The sequence below is a fragment of the Penicillium expansum genome (assembly GCF_000769745.1).
Source record: "Penicillium expansum strain MD-8 chromosome Unknown contig86, whole genome shotgun sequence".
In the NCBI taxonomy this organism is placed as follows: Eukaryota; Fungi; Ascomycota; class Eurotiomycetes; order Eurotiales; family Aspergillaceae; genus Penicillium; species Penicillium expansum.
This window is the reverse complement of record NW_015971535.1, coordinates 105245-117641: the sequence shown is the minus strand read 5'-3', so window position 1 is coordinate 117641 and position 12397 is coordinate 105245. Positions and strand designations below refer to the sequence as shown.

At 45.6% G+C, this 12397-nt stretch overlaps 3 protein-coding genes across 3 annotated transcripts; 2 read left to right on the top strand and 1 right to left on the bottom strand.

Annotated features, from left to right (window-relative positions):
* Positions 1 to 5369: 5369 nt before the first annotated feature.
* Positions 5370 to 6424, bottom strand: PEX2_031520 (SDR family NAD(P)-dependent oxidoreductase; the record flags this gene model as incomplete). Its single annotated transcript, XM_016740427.1, has 2 exons — positions 5370 to 5855; positions 5969 to 6424. 2 exons carry the CDS (start codon positions 6422 to 6424, stop codon positions 5370 to 5372), a joined length of 942 nt encoding a protein of 313 aa, XP_016592808.1.
* A 691-nt stretch (positions 6425 to 7115) lies between these two features.
* Positions 7116 to 9417, top strand: PEX2_031510 (fungal specific transcription factor domain-containing protein; the record flags this gene model as incomplete). Its single annotated transcript, XM_016740426.1, has 3 exons — positions 7116 to 7194; positions 7307 to 8217; positions 8266 to 9417. 3 exons carry the CDS (start codon positions 7116 to 7118, stop codon positions 9415 to 9417), a joined length of 2142 nt encoding a protein of 713 aa, XP_016592807.1.
* Positions 9418 to 11836: 2419 nt separating this feature from the next.
* PEX2_031500 (uncharacterized protein) lies at positions 11837 to 12388 on the top strand (the record flags this gene model as incomplete). The annotated part of the gene is made up of 1 exon (XM_016740425.1): positions 11837 to 12388. One exon carries the CDS (start codon positions 11837 to 11839, stop codon positions 12386 to 12388), a length of 552 nt encoding a protein of 183 aa, XP_016592806.1.
* Positions 12389 to 12397: the final 9 nt, after the last annotated feature.

Genomic DNA, 12397 nt, shown 5'->3' with positions numbered 1-12397 from the left:
ATATGCAGCTTGTATGGGGCCCACTATCACAGCGGTCTGTGTATTTTCCGAGGTGTTGAATACTCGGTTTCCTAGCTATGTATTGTAACATAGCTTTCAACAATTACTTTGTGCTAATAGGGTTTACGAACAAAAAAAACCGAAATAGGACTAGCACAGAATAAGCAAAGTAAACGGTGTAAAAGAAATCAAAAGTCCCGAAAACGAAGTCCGCACCCAAATTCCCGGTGCAGGGTCATGATGTTCATCACACCAACATCGCATGCCGGCACCGCAAGGTGCGTCTCGCAACAAGGCGAGCAAATAACAGCCACTCACATCGATTACTGCAGTCGACCTGGCAGGATGCACATAGTGCCCATATATTCTCCAAAGATCCTATTGAACTGATATCCTCACTGCTCAAGTTGACTGCATTAGGCAAAGCATTATTTATGAGGACACGATGTAAGTGCTCCGGGTTTTCCACCTTGCCAGACATATTATGAATTTTCTCCACTAATGACTGGGCACAGCTGCATAGATTCGGTTGATAGCTCTCCGCTTCAGAGGGAATCTTCAAGTCAAAAGCCTGCTTGCGGCTCTTCAGACATGCTTGACAGGCCAATAGCAGTTCTGGGCAAAGATTCTGCGATTTTTCAAGTTTTTGGTGTTGCTTCCCAGGGCTGAGATTGTCCATTCGAGACAACCGTTGCAAGCAGAAAATTCCGTCCAAACGTGCATCAGTGGGTTCGAGGCCGAATTGCAGGTTTAGCTCCTTTCTCATGGCTGGCTGGATGGGAAATCGTTTGCCGGCCCGGCGCTCCAAATACCTGTCTTGCATCTGAACAAAGAGAACCCCGGAGTGCCCAAAGTGAACAAGCGGATCCGGGCAGCTGCTGTGAACTAGGGCGTCGATGAGATCCAAATATATTGAATGATAGCCATCTTCACGCATGAGCTCAAGACCCTGTTTGGTGTATATGTTTGGTTGCCTTTCTGCTGTAGTCGGAATATGATTGTCCTTCTGGTAGACACACAGGCAAGATTTCGCCAGGTCCATGGAAATGGCGTCACATCTCGCGCTATCAACCAACCAAGTGGTTGTTAAACATCTAATTCCGACTTGTTCTTTCCTTCCTTACATTCATTCTTCAGGTATCCGAGCCAGGCGCTCCTTCCATCTTCTGTCCTCCAAATGATAGGGTGACCACTTCCTGTTGGTGTTGTTACCAATTTGCTATTTTATTTTTGCTTGTCTCATCATAATCTATAACTTGACCAACAGGACATGGGGCTGACTGAACCAGGCATGCATGCTCAACCACACCCAGTTTTGCCCTCGCAGGCTCTGGCCTGAGGGCTACGTGATGGCTGGCAATGACTGCAAAAAAATAAATAAATAAATAAAGCAAAAAGATTTGAGAAGGAAAAAACTTCAATCAACCACTTCAACCATCCACTTCAAATACCCATGCACTTTAAACTTCTATCTACTTCAAACAACACATTTAGTCTGATCATGGCGGGCTTCGGCTTCAGGACAATCGGCAGACTGGTCAACCACCACTTCAACTATCCAACTCCATCAACCTTTCCAATCAACCGCTTCAATAAAAAATTCGATCAATGAGATCCACCAATCTGACCGTGGCGGGCTTTGGCTTGAGGACAATCAGCAGACTGGTCGATTGACCACTTCAACCACTTCAATATATCACTTCCAATCTCACCTTGACTAGCTTCGGCTCCAGGACAATCGGCAGGCTATTCAATCAGTCACCCCCTTTGATTGCCCACTCCAGTCAATTATCCACTTCAATCAATCATCCACATTTGACCTCCACATACTTTGACCTTTGAGAGGAGAAAAAAACAGAGGTGGTCTTCAACGATAAGAGTCTCTGCAGGAGATTTCCTACATCATGTACTATTTTATCGTTACGATACCCATACCCTTACTTAATACATAAATTCCGTGCAGCAGCCTATCTTATAGCATACATAGTCTTTTTGTCGGCATAGACTAGAGCTGAAAGTAAACTCTGGTAGAATCAATAAATACATCAATTAGAAACAACTTGATTTCAGTCTCAAAAAAATCAGATATCGTTATGTACGTGAAGATCTCACGTTAAGCCTCATTTGTAAACACGTTGTACTGTATACACGTATACAGACCTACCACCAGCCTACCCCAAAAACCACGCACATTCATTGTCTTCCCACCATCACCCCGACTTGCAACACATTGGACTGTTATTATAGTCAAGAATGTGGCATTAGGAGCTACAGCTCCAATTTATTACATCTAGTTCACATACCTACGTTTCACTTTTACTTCCCCTTGGTTCCTTGGTTACTAGAGACAGAGACAACAGTAATTATATGATAAATCTTACCTACCGTACGACGCGTATAAACTCATGATACCGTTATTCTTATAATATGTTATATTGTAGGAACGGGAGTGTCCTGATTTTACGCACTGTAAGTTGGTCACAGTTATGTTAGAAGTGTTCGGGGTTATATTTACCTTATGTTTCCTAGATTTCTGATAGGCTTCCACAGTAATACTTGGATACCGTCGAGAATCCCAGTCAGTTCTCTATAATCAACATAGTATTGGGGTTATTTTAACGCTAATACTAAACTGGCATTCTGCATACGCTATATATAAAGTCTCTGCATGCTAAGAATCCGGAACTATTTCGGAACCGAAATTGGCGCCGACGATGCTGTTTCAGACCCTCATCACCAGTCTCTGCATAGAAATTATATCATCCGGAATTACAAGTTAGTATTCCAATTTGGCCCGCTTCCAGTCAAACGATAATTGATAGATTAAGAGATAACAGAGTTTCTTACTTTATCTCTGTTTCTTTTACGAATGAATGAGGGGTTTCTGTATCTGCAGGGGTGGAAGAGATTAAACAAATTTATGCGGCATGACATAGCCTAACTGGGAAAGTGGTACAGAATGGGTGGAGATGGGGGTCCATAGGTATCTAGGTAACCTCATGGGTTTTGGGTTGGGTTCGGGTTCTGGTATGAACCTAGGTACTCATGGGGTCGCTGATCTCGACCCACTCGCGGGTATTCCCGAGGTCGCCAAAGCCTAACCCCACACTTTCCGTCGTAGCCACCAACGCCTTAGCCTTAGCCTCAACACGTGTCATTTTTGACAGTCTATTTCGTTAGGGGAATAAATTCCTCTGGATAGTTATTTTGGGTATGCTCTTCCTTTTATTCTGTTGAGCTCCCGCCATACTGAGATTTTTGATTAATATAGCCCTGTTCAACAGATTAAGATGACTCGATGAGCGATCCAGATATAGTCGATATGATAGATCATATAGGTACGCATAGGGGCATGAGAAGCATATGCACTACTGGGTACTTCTCTACACTCATGCCAGGTGCCCGACCCTCCAAACTCGCTTTTGAATAATATTTCAACTGTTAGCGACATTCTCTCGAGTGGCCTGGACGCGGCCTGTACTACAAATGTACTATCACTACACTTTTGAACCCTAGTCAATGCGTCCTATCAACTAAAAAGGAGAGATCAGCAACATGATCGCCCTTGTATATGCGGCCTATCGACTAGAAAGGCAAGCTTGGCAGTAAGGCTACCTTCGTTCATACAGCTGATCAATTAAAAAAGAAAGATTGAAAGTAACCCTACGGATAACTCGGTAGAAGATAATGATATCGTTAATCTGGAGAATCCCCGTGCTAGTCCTCTGATTTTGCTATAAGTATGAGGTTCCTCTCTACCAAACCGTCTCTTTATTCTCCAAGTCTCAACGATCAATCAAAATGCGTTTCTATACTCTCACTTTTATTCTTATGGCCACCAGTGCCTCTATTAGTCTCGCTCTGCCAGCCGACCCGAGTAGCGATAAAACCGCTTCTATCGATTCCACTCAGTGGACTTGCGATAACGGGTGGCTATACTGCGGCGTATGTGACATTTACTCGTGCTGTAAAGTCCAATCTTTGACTCGATTACCTTTAGGTGTGCAATGGCTCATCTTGCAAGGTTGGAGGCATTAATAAGTTACTCGTGTTACCTATTTTATAAACATCATGTATATTTACTAATGACCAAACACAGGCGCTGTGTCAAAGGAAGCGTAAGACCTAACCCATATCGCCGCGAAAAGAAGCGATACCAATCGTCAGAATCTAACCAAACATATAGTGTGCTGGCCCTAAGGGCGGAGATGGCAAGCACTGCGGTCGCCATGAGTATGGCGTCTATCAATGCCCTGGATATTAAGCCCGTTTCCACCGATGGATTATAATAGAATATTTGATTGATGAAAGCTCTCAGAAGGAATTGATACCTGTCGGAAGTGTGGGGTTAGGTGATCTCTATCTGGACTGTTCCAGGCTTTCAACGCTCTAGTCTGTTATTTTGCAGTGTGCTTTCACTAATCCTCTCTTTCACTCTTTGATCCCGCTAAACATGCATAGTACACCTGCTATATTGAGGTTTTGAAACAACCGAACTCCGTAAGTTTAACGCAATAGTGTGTCTTGGCTTAATGTTCCGGAGACGGTTTCCTGGGGGAAGGCATAGAAGCCAATGTCAAATGTAGCTGTAGTGTACATATATTTTCTCGTCATAATTGTGATTTTATAGCTGATGTGTATTACATAATTATGATTATCGACTTAAAGTTCCTATTGTACCAAAAGAACACAGCGGCAAGCCAAATCGCTACATGGATACGTAAAGCTTGGATAGGAGAAGGTGATGTAATGTGTTATCACCTTTTAGCTACGTTGAGGCCGAGGACCATATGATTACGTTGGTAAGTGCCTGATCTTCCACACTGGGAGTACGAAGCGCCCGTCCTCGGAAAGGCCTCGTCCCGAGGCCTTTCGAGTCAGTATATGTGGGGATAACACAGATAAGAATAATAAAAAGCCAATAAAAAGCAAACGCTATCAGCGTGGAACTTGCTCATGGTATGAATGAAAACGCAATGTGTGTCAAAGCTGTGATCGGGATTTCCGTGAAGCTTGTATGTTGTCGGCCCCCTGAGCTCCTAAGCTCCACCGCCCTTTTTCTCCGCGTGACTTGTCGGCTCTTCTATAATCCCGCGACTATACTCTGCGCTACCCTCCCTAAAATAGAAGTGAGAATAAGTGGGCAAAGAGAATACATGAAACGGCAAACTGACTTCGAGGCTTTCTTATAAAACCGTGTAATACTTCGGGGCACTGGAAATAGAATTATCACCGCTATTGGATACAAATATACGCGTATCATGTAAATTTCACTTGGTAGCTATCACTTCTAACCGAGGTAGGTAAAACACATGTGGTGGCTTGTCTACCTTGCGTTGGGCCCTTTTGGCCAACTGTGGAAACAGGGCTTAGTTTGCAAACTGGCCCTTCCCCAGTACTGCATTTAGTTGCATTGTCAATAGATTATTTTTCATAATCTCTTCCCTCCTAGCAACTAGTTCCTCAACATCCCACTCAACCGTGACCACCCTTCCATTCAAAAACCGGCTCCTCGCCGGGTCCGCCGTCAGCCACACCAAGGTAGCGCCTGTCAGCGCTGGGTCATTGTAGTTGAACTCAGCCGCCCGAAGGGCTGCGGGGATAATATCGGTGTCATTGAGACCGGGATTGACTGCAATGGCGAGCACTGTGCCAGGGTAAGAAGCAGCAAGCGTGGTGGTGTAGTGGATTAGGGCCGCTTTGCTGTTGGAATAAGCGGCCAGGAAAGGCCAAGTTCCCCAGGCGCTCGAGCTGGACATATTGATAAGCCTAGCAGGATCGGTTGTCGTGGCCCACGGAATCGCAGCCTTCAGAAACTGCTGCGTCATGATATGGGTGCCTTTGACGTTGACTTCCTAAATTCGGACGTTGTTTTATTAGCCAACGAGCTGATCATCGTACCAAATGTGTACTGGGGCTTTAATCTTCATCTTTTCAACTTGACATGGGACTGTTGACGGGGACTTACAAAGTTTCTGAAAAAGATGTCCGGATCCTGCTCATGAGTCTTATCACTGTCGGTAGTTTCCACACCAGCGTTGTTGACTAGTATATGAACCTTGGGATATCTGGCCTTGATCCCAAGCCAGGCCTTAGCAACTTGGTCACTCGACGAGACATCCACACTCAGAGAAAGGGTTTCAATATCTGGGTTGATCATCTTCAGCTCCTCCTCGACGTTCATGAGTTTAGCTGCGTTTGTAGCAATGAGTACAATGGCTTTCACACCAGCCTTTACAAAGGCCGGTGCAATGCCTCGAGCCCCGATGCCACGACTGGCACCGGTCACAACCACCGTCTTTCCCCTCACAGAATTTTCTGCTTTGGTTGGATGAATGGCAGGATAAACATTGGTGTAAGCCTTTCTGGTAAACTGGCTTGATGTGAGGATCCAGTCTTTCGGAAGAGCTGATAGATCGGCCATTGTATTGACACAAGTTGTGGCGTTTGGGGAAAGAGGTACTAGGCGATCAAGGTGCTCGTAACATTCAGTCTGAATAACCGTCAAAGAAAGGGCTCCGGGGTGGTATTTATCCTTTCAGTTGCATATGAGTCGAATTTACTACCGTGTTGAGTAAGTAGTATGGTAAATGGGACCTTCGGCCGAAATACGGTCGAATTTGCCGAGTGCACGCAAACACCATTTTGGAAATTAGAAGGGACCAATTAAACGGTTATCTGATATAACCAGATGTTTTCTTCTAGATATACTGTATGAATCCCACCAGTTAGTTCTGCTTCCCTAATCGTTATATAATACATATCGTTAGTTGATTTTACATTCTTTACTTTATATAGTATTGTAAAGTAACATTATAAGCTATACATAGCATATTATTAAGCCACTATCAGTGGATATTAAGTCTCTCTCTGTATAGAAGATACTGCCTGTAACTATAGGCTATGACTAGTTATAGGTAGTTAGTTAGTTAGTTACAGATGTCTGCCGTTGACACCTCAGGGATCAGGTGTCTAGAGGATAAAACCACATCATACATGTACGCTAGTAAGAATCCAGTCACGGTTGGATTACAGGGGTGCTGCCCCTCTCCTACAATACTCCGCATGAAACAGTTTTTACGCCGCCAAGACCAACCTGCAAACGCTCTTTAAGGATGTCGTCTAAGTTGATAACACCTGTTAGAGAGCATCGTCGCAAGAGGGTCCGCAAGGGCACAAGGAGCTGCTGGGAGTGTACGTACTCAACAACATAACGAGCTACGGCGTTGACAAGTATCAGGCAGGCGGAGAAAGGTTAAGTGTACATATCAATCAGATGATCATCCTATCTGTGTCAGCTGTCTAGACAAAGGCACCTCATGTCTCAGTCAGGAGTTTCTCGAGGATCAACCGCCACGCGATGCGGAAAGCTCGGCGCTAAGCCAGCGAATGGAAAGGGTAGAAAATTTGCTGGAGAAATTCATGCGAAGTGTTTCCCAGGGCACAGGGGATAACCGACCAGTCGATGACCCAGTCGATGTTTTCACTCCTTTATCAACTTCGGCGACGAACAACCTCTCACGGCCTTCCGTTGTATCGACATTCAACAATGCTATAATACAGCAGCCCGAGACCAATACTTCTATCTCATCACCACAATCAGCTCCAGTCTTAGACTTCAGTGGCCTTGTAAGCGCCACAAATGGATCTCCGATAGGAGGAATCGACAGGCTACAACAGCGACTCGTTGCAATGCTCCCTTGTCAAGAGGATGTTGATCTTCTCTCGGGCACGAGCCATGGGTGGTGGCTGATTCGGCGACATATGATGCCACACCTACTAAAACCACCTGAAAATGACCCCGAAAACCCGTTCGATATTTTGGCAGTCTCAAAAAGTCATCCCATGGTCATTGCAAGGCTTCTTCTGTGTGTGGCTATCTGTATTCAGCAGCTTCCATCAAAAGCCGACCTAGGAAGGCTTCGGACCACAATGCCCCTTCAAGAAATGATGGAGAATAATATCGCTTTCATCACCACAAGGGTCACTTCTGATGATGAAATGACTGGAAGTATGGAAGGTGTTGAATGCCTTGCTCTTCAAGGAATATATCAGGCCAATGCAGGTAGCCTCCGCAGGTCATGGATCACCTTCCGTCGAGCAATAAATGTGGCCCAGCTTATGGGCTTACACAGAGTGCCATCAAAGACCTCTCAGGCAGTACCAGATTGGAAGGAGACAAAGCGTCACTATATATGGTACCAGATAATGCAAGCGGTATGCAAATCACTTTTAATAGTTTTCACTTGGGCTCACTCTAACTAGGAGCGCTACCTCTCCCTTACTCTCGGGGTGCCATCTGCAACAAGCTCGGCACCAACTCATTTCGATGATCAGGCTCCCTTTCTTTCAATCGAAGACCTCTATCATCAACACCTCTGCCATATCTCCGGCCTCATCCTCACTCGCAATCAAGGTGACTCCACGCACGCCTTCTCTTCTACTCAGGAAATCGACGAAAAACTCGACTCGCTCGCAAAAAAGATGCCACAAGACTGGTGGGAAATTCCTGCCACCACAATGAGCAGCCGCACAGAAGAGGCAGCCTCTCAATTTGAGCGAATGATGTGCCAAATCTGTCATTTTGAGCTCGCAACACTACTGCATCTGCCCTTTATGCTGCGCGCGGCAACAGACCGAAGATACCAATATTCCCAAATTTCCTGCCTGATCGCATGCAGAGGCTTGATCAAGAGGTGGATGTCCATCCGTGAGATCCCAGGCAAGACCCTGTTCAGCAATCTCATCGAATTCCAAGCATTCACAGCAGCGACAACGATAATTTTAGGGGTCCTGGGGCATTCACATACCACCACGGATGAGGTCGCCTTAAAAGAGCGATGCGAGGACCTACAGCTCGTAGAGAGAGTAGTTCAGACCCTTGAGAAACTGAAGCAGCATGGTACCGGCGTGCACATCGCCGACCAAAGTATTACCGTCATTCGCACCCTCCAGGGCGTCCTTCAAAACAAAGAAGAATCATCCGGCAGCTTGCGCCTCGAAATACCGCACTTTGGCACCATCAGCATTACACGCAGCGGTACAGTGCAATCGCTCGAAGGTGATCGCATACTAGGCGCAAACCCACATCCAAGGGCAACATTGACAGGTGTTAGACCGCCATTTGAAACCCGAGGCTTTGACTCGGCACATCCTCAAACTACCACGGGACCTACATCGACGTTGGTCTCTGCCCCTGGAAGCCAAGGACATCGGAATGCCAATATGGGTGGAGAGACTATGGATGACAACGCTGTGGGAATGAATGATACTGTTTTGCAATTCACAAGCTCTCACTTTCCAGTGTTTGAGAACTCGACCTTCAATGATATTACGGAATGGTCTTTACAAGAGAGCGATACTATATTTTTTGACGGTTTGCTTAATACCGATGTGGAGGGCAATTGGAATTTCTAATATAGAATCGAGGGCGTCGGATTGAATCTATCGGCTTCGTGTACATTAAGTTAAGAAAGAAGGCTGCTCTTTTGGTATCTGTTCACCTCGAAGATTTGTTCTTGGCGCCCTAGGACATAGATCTCGTTTGCCCGACAATCTTCGGCCGAGTCACGGGCAAATCCCAAAAATGCACTCGTCACCGTGCAGACGTCGGATGTTTCTGTTATGGCATCATGTATGATACGGACGAAGTACCATTTCCCAGTTCTATTACCATGAAGCCGCTCTCTGGAGTCCGTTTTGTCCGTAGGTCGGCCGAAGATTCATGAACATAGGGGTCGAACAATTTATCTGACTCGTCAGCTCGCGAACCCGCGCTTGCCGTGGGATCAGCCAATCAGTCATGGAGAAGGGCCCCACATGCCTAATCAGGATACTTGCTGTTATCCATGAACCTTACATAAGCAAGATCATTCTTGGAACCTTGGAATTCTGTGTCAATTAAAAGAATAAGGCAATAAGGTGTGTAAAACCAGTGGGTATAATATAGCAGCTTGTAAGTCCTGCATCGGCTAAGGTAGATGTGGTTGATGAACGGCGGGTCTTCTTTAAGAGGGCAAATTGAATGCTTACAGGCATCCTCCACTTGATTGAATGTCAATATACGGAGTAGAGGATGCCCAGTCATCAGAGGCGGTTTGCCTCACTTTTTCGAGTCATCTGTTTTATAGTCCCGTACGATTTTTTGACATGGCTCCCAATACGAAGGAGGTGGCTTTACGCTGCTCAGCAGTTGTGTCTTTGAAAACCAATCAATATAAGGGTCTTACCACTACAGTAGCAGTGCCAAGAGTGGGCGGTTAGGCTGATAAGTATGTGAGCTGGTTCATCGCCACGCTTGGCCATGGTGGTGTATTTTGGTCATTAATGAGCCTCAAATTTATCTTGTTCACAAGGAGATATATAGGCCCGTCCCCTCTCGTAGTATCTTGTTAATATCGCCCATTCTTTTAAGCCCCCGGCTCTCTCATATTACCATTATCCATTGCTGAGCCTATTATTTAACAATCGGTCCAGTACCTCAATACACACCTCGTACCTTTACAAGACCCCCGTCAGCCTCCGCCCTTGTGAAACATATAGCGTGAGGGCCGCCATGTGTATACAGGTCCTAGGTACGGTGTACCACCTATGCGGCCATTCCCACCACTACTGGTCTGAAAAGGTAAAGACTGGGTGCTGGTTTGGTTGCAGAACTATCATCGGCGAGGCCATCGGGCCGGACGTGCATAATTTGGCGAGGCCCTGTGCTTCCTGCGTCAACACGGGGGCATATTACAAGAGGTCCTCAAAATGGTACAGAAGATGCTGAAGTGGAATGGACGGCTTAGCGATGAGGATAGGAGGATATACCGAGGGCATCCCCACCGTGCTCTGTGTAGTGTCGGCGGTAACGACATGCTAAGTTGGGATGGCCTATACGAAACTGACGGAAATCTGATGATATAACAATGTATGGGTAAACCCAGTGGTATGCAACTCTTAACTCACATTCATTTTTCTTCTCTCTTTCTTTCTAACAAAAATATTTAGAATTCGGAACGATCATCGCCTTAAGGCGCGCAAAGCCGACCCTAATTTGCGTTGCCCGGTAAATTAATTTCAGAGACATCAAATAGTTAGCATGGCTGCATCTGAAGGCAATCCATCTGACCTGAGCGCACAAAGAACAAGATCATCGGTTCGGCTCAATCCATATGTTTTCTTTCCTTTGACATATCTGCAACCCCTCTTTTGGTGATAAGAATGCTGCGCCACGTCAGATATGTATGATTATGTGTTTTGTAACAATGCGCATGTGAGAAAATTAATGAATTTTATTTGAGGTCGATTCTTGGCCATAGATAAAAACAAGATCTCGTCACGTCACTTTCACCACAGCCTGTCTTCAAACGCCAACTATTTAGTTTTACCAATGTGCAAACGTGAGGTTGCCTTACTGAGCGACGAATGTCGTAAGCGCTAATAACGCCCGGTGCACGTGGCCTTTTTACCCAGTAAAGCGAGTCCCCGGGGCCGTAGAACTGTATTGGTCATCCGATTTTATTATATTAGTCTGCTTAACAGATGGAAAAGCCAACGGTTGAAAGTTAGTATACTCAAGGGGTATTCTTAGTCTCGGAGAGACTGTTTTGAGGTGCATTATTTAGCCCGCGCAGGAGTTGTGGCGAAGCAGCGCATCGTAGTGTAGTTCGAAAACCCCTGTACTTGCCAATAGTTTCCCGCCACAGCATGCATGAATTCGACTACGTGTGTGCCTTGAGCACCAGCCTAAGTGCTGGACAGATAAATAAAGAGCGCGACACATCTCTACATCTGTTTTTCAAGCGGCGCCTGTGTACGGGTTGTCATTCCGATCGGCTTCAATTTCATGAACATGGTTAAAAAGTCTTCACCTCAATTTTCCTGTCCTGGGTGCGAGAGGACAAATTTTCGGAGTTTGGTTGGTGTCAGAAATCATTTCATAATCAAGCGTCACTCTTTTCAGTGTCATATTTGCGAAAGAATATTTCACGATGAGTTGGCGATTATACAACATTATCAAAAGTATACCAAGTCCTCCTCGCCGGGTATACCAAAAGATGTTCAGCGGGCATTATCTCCTGGCATACCATCACCAAATATTCCATCGCCAAGTGTACCTTCGCCAAGTGTACCATCGCCAAGTGTACCGTCGCCAAGTGTACTATCGCCAAGTGTACCATCATCAACCGCATTGGTGACACCAGCTGTGCGGTCGATAGCTGTTCAAACAGATGCCCCCGAGGAGCCATCGAAACTCTCCGAACAGAAACCCAAAATTACAGATGGTCATTTGTCTGATACTTTACTGGCTTCTATGACAGCAATAACCTTCAAAAATGGCTCACTACTAGGTAAGGAGCCTCAAATCTACCCACTGAGCAAGCCGAGGCTTATATCCATTTAAACAGAATCT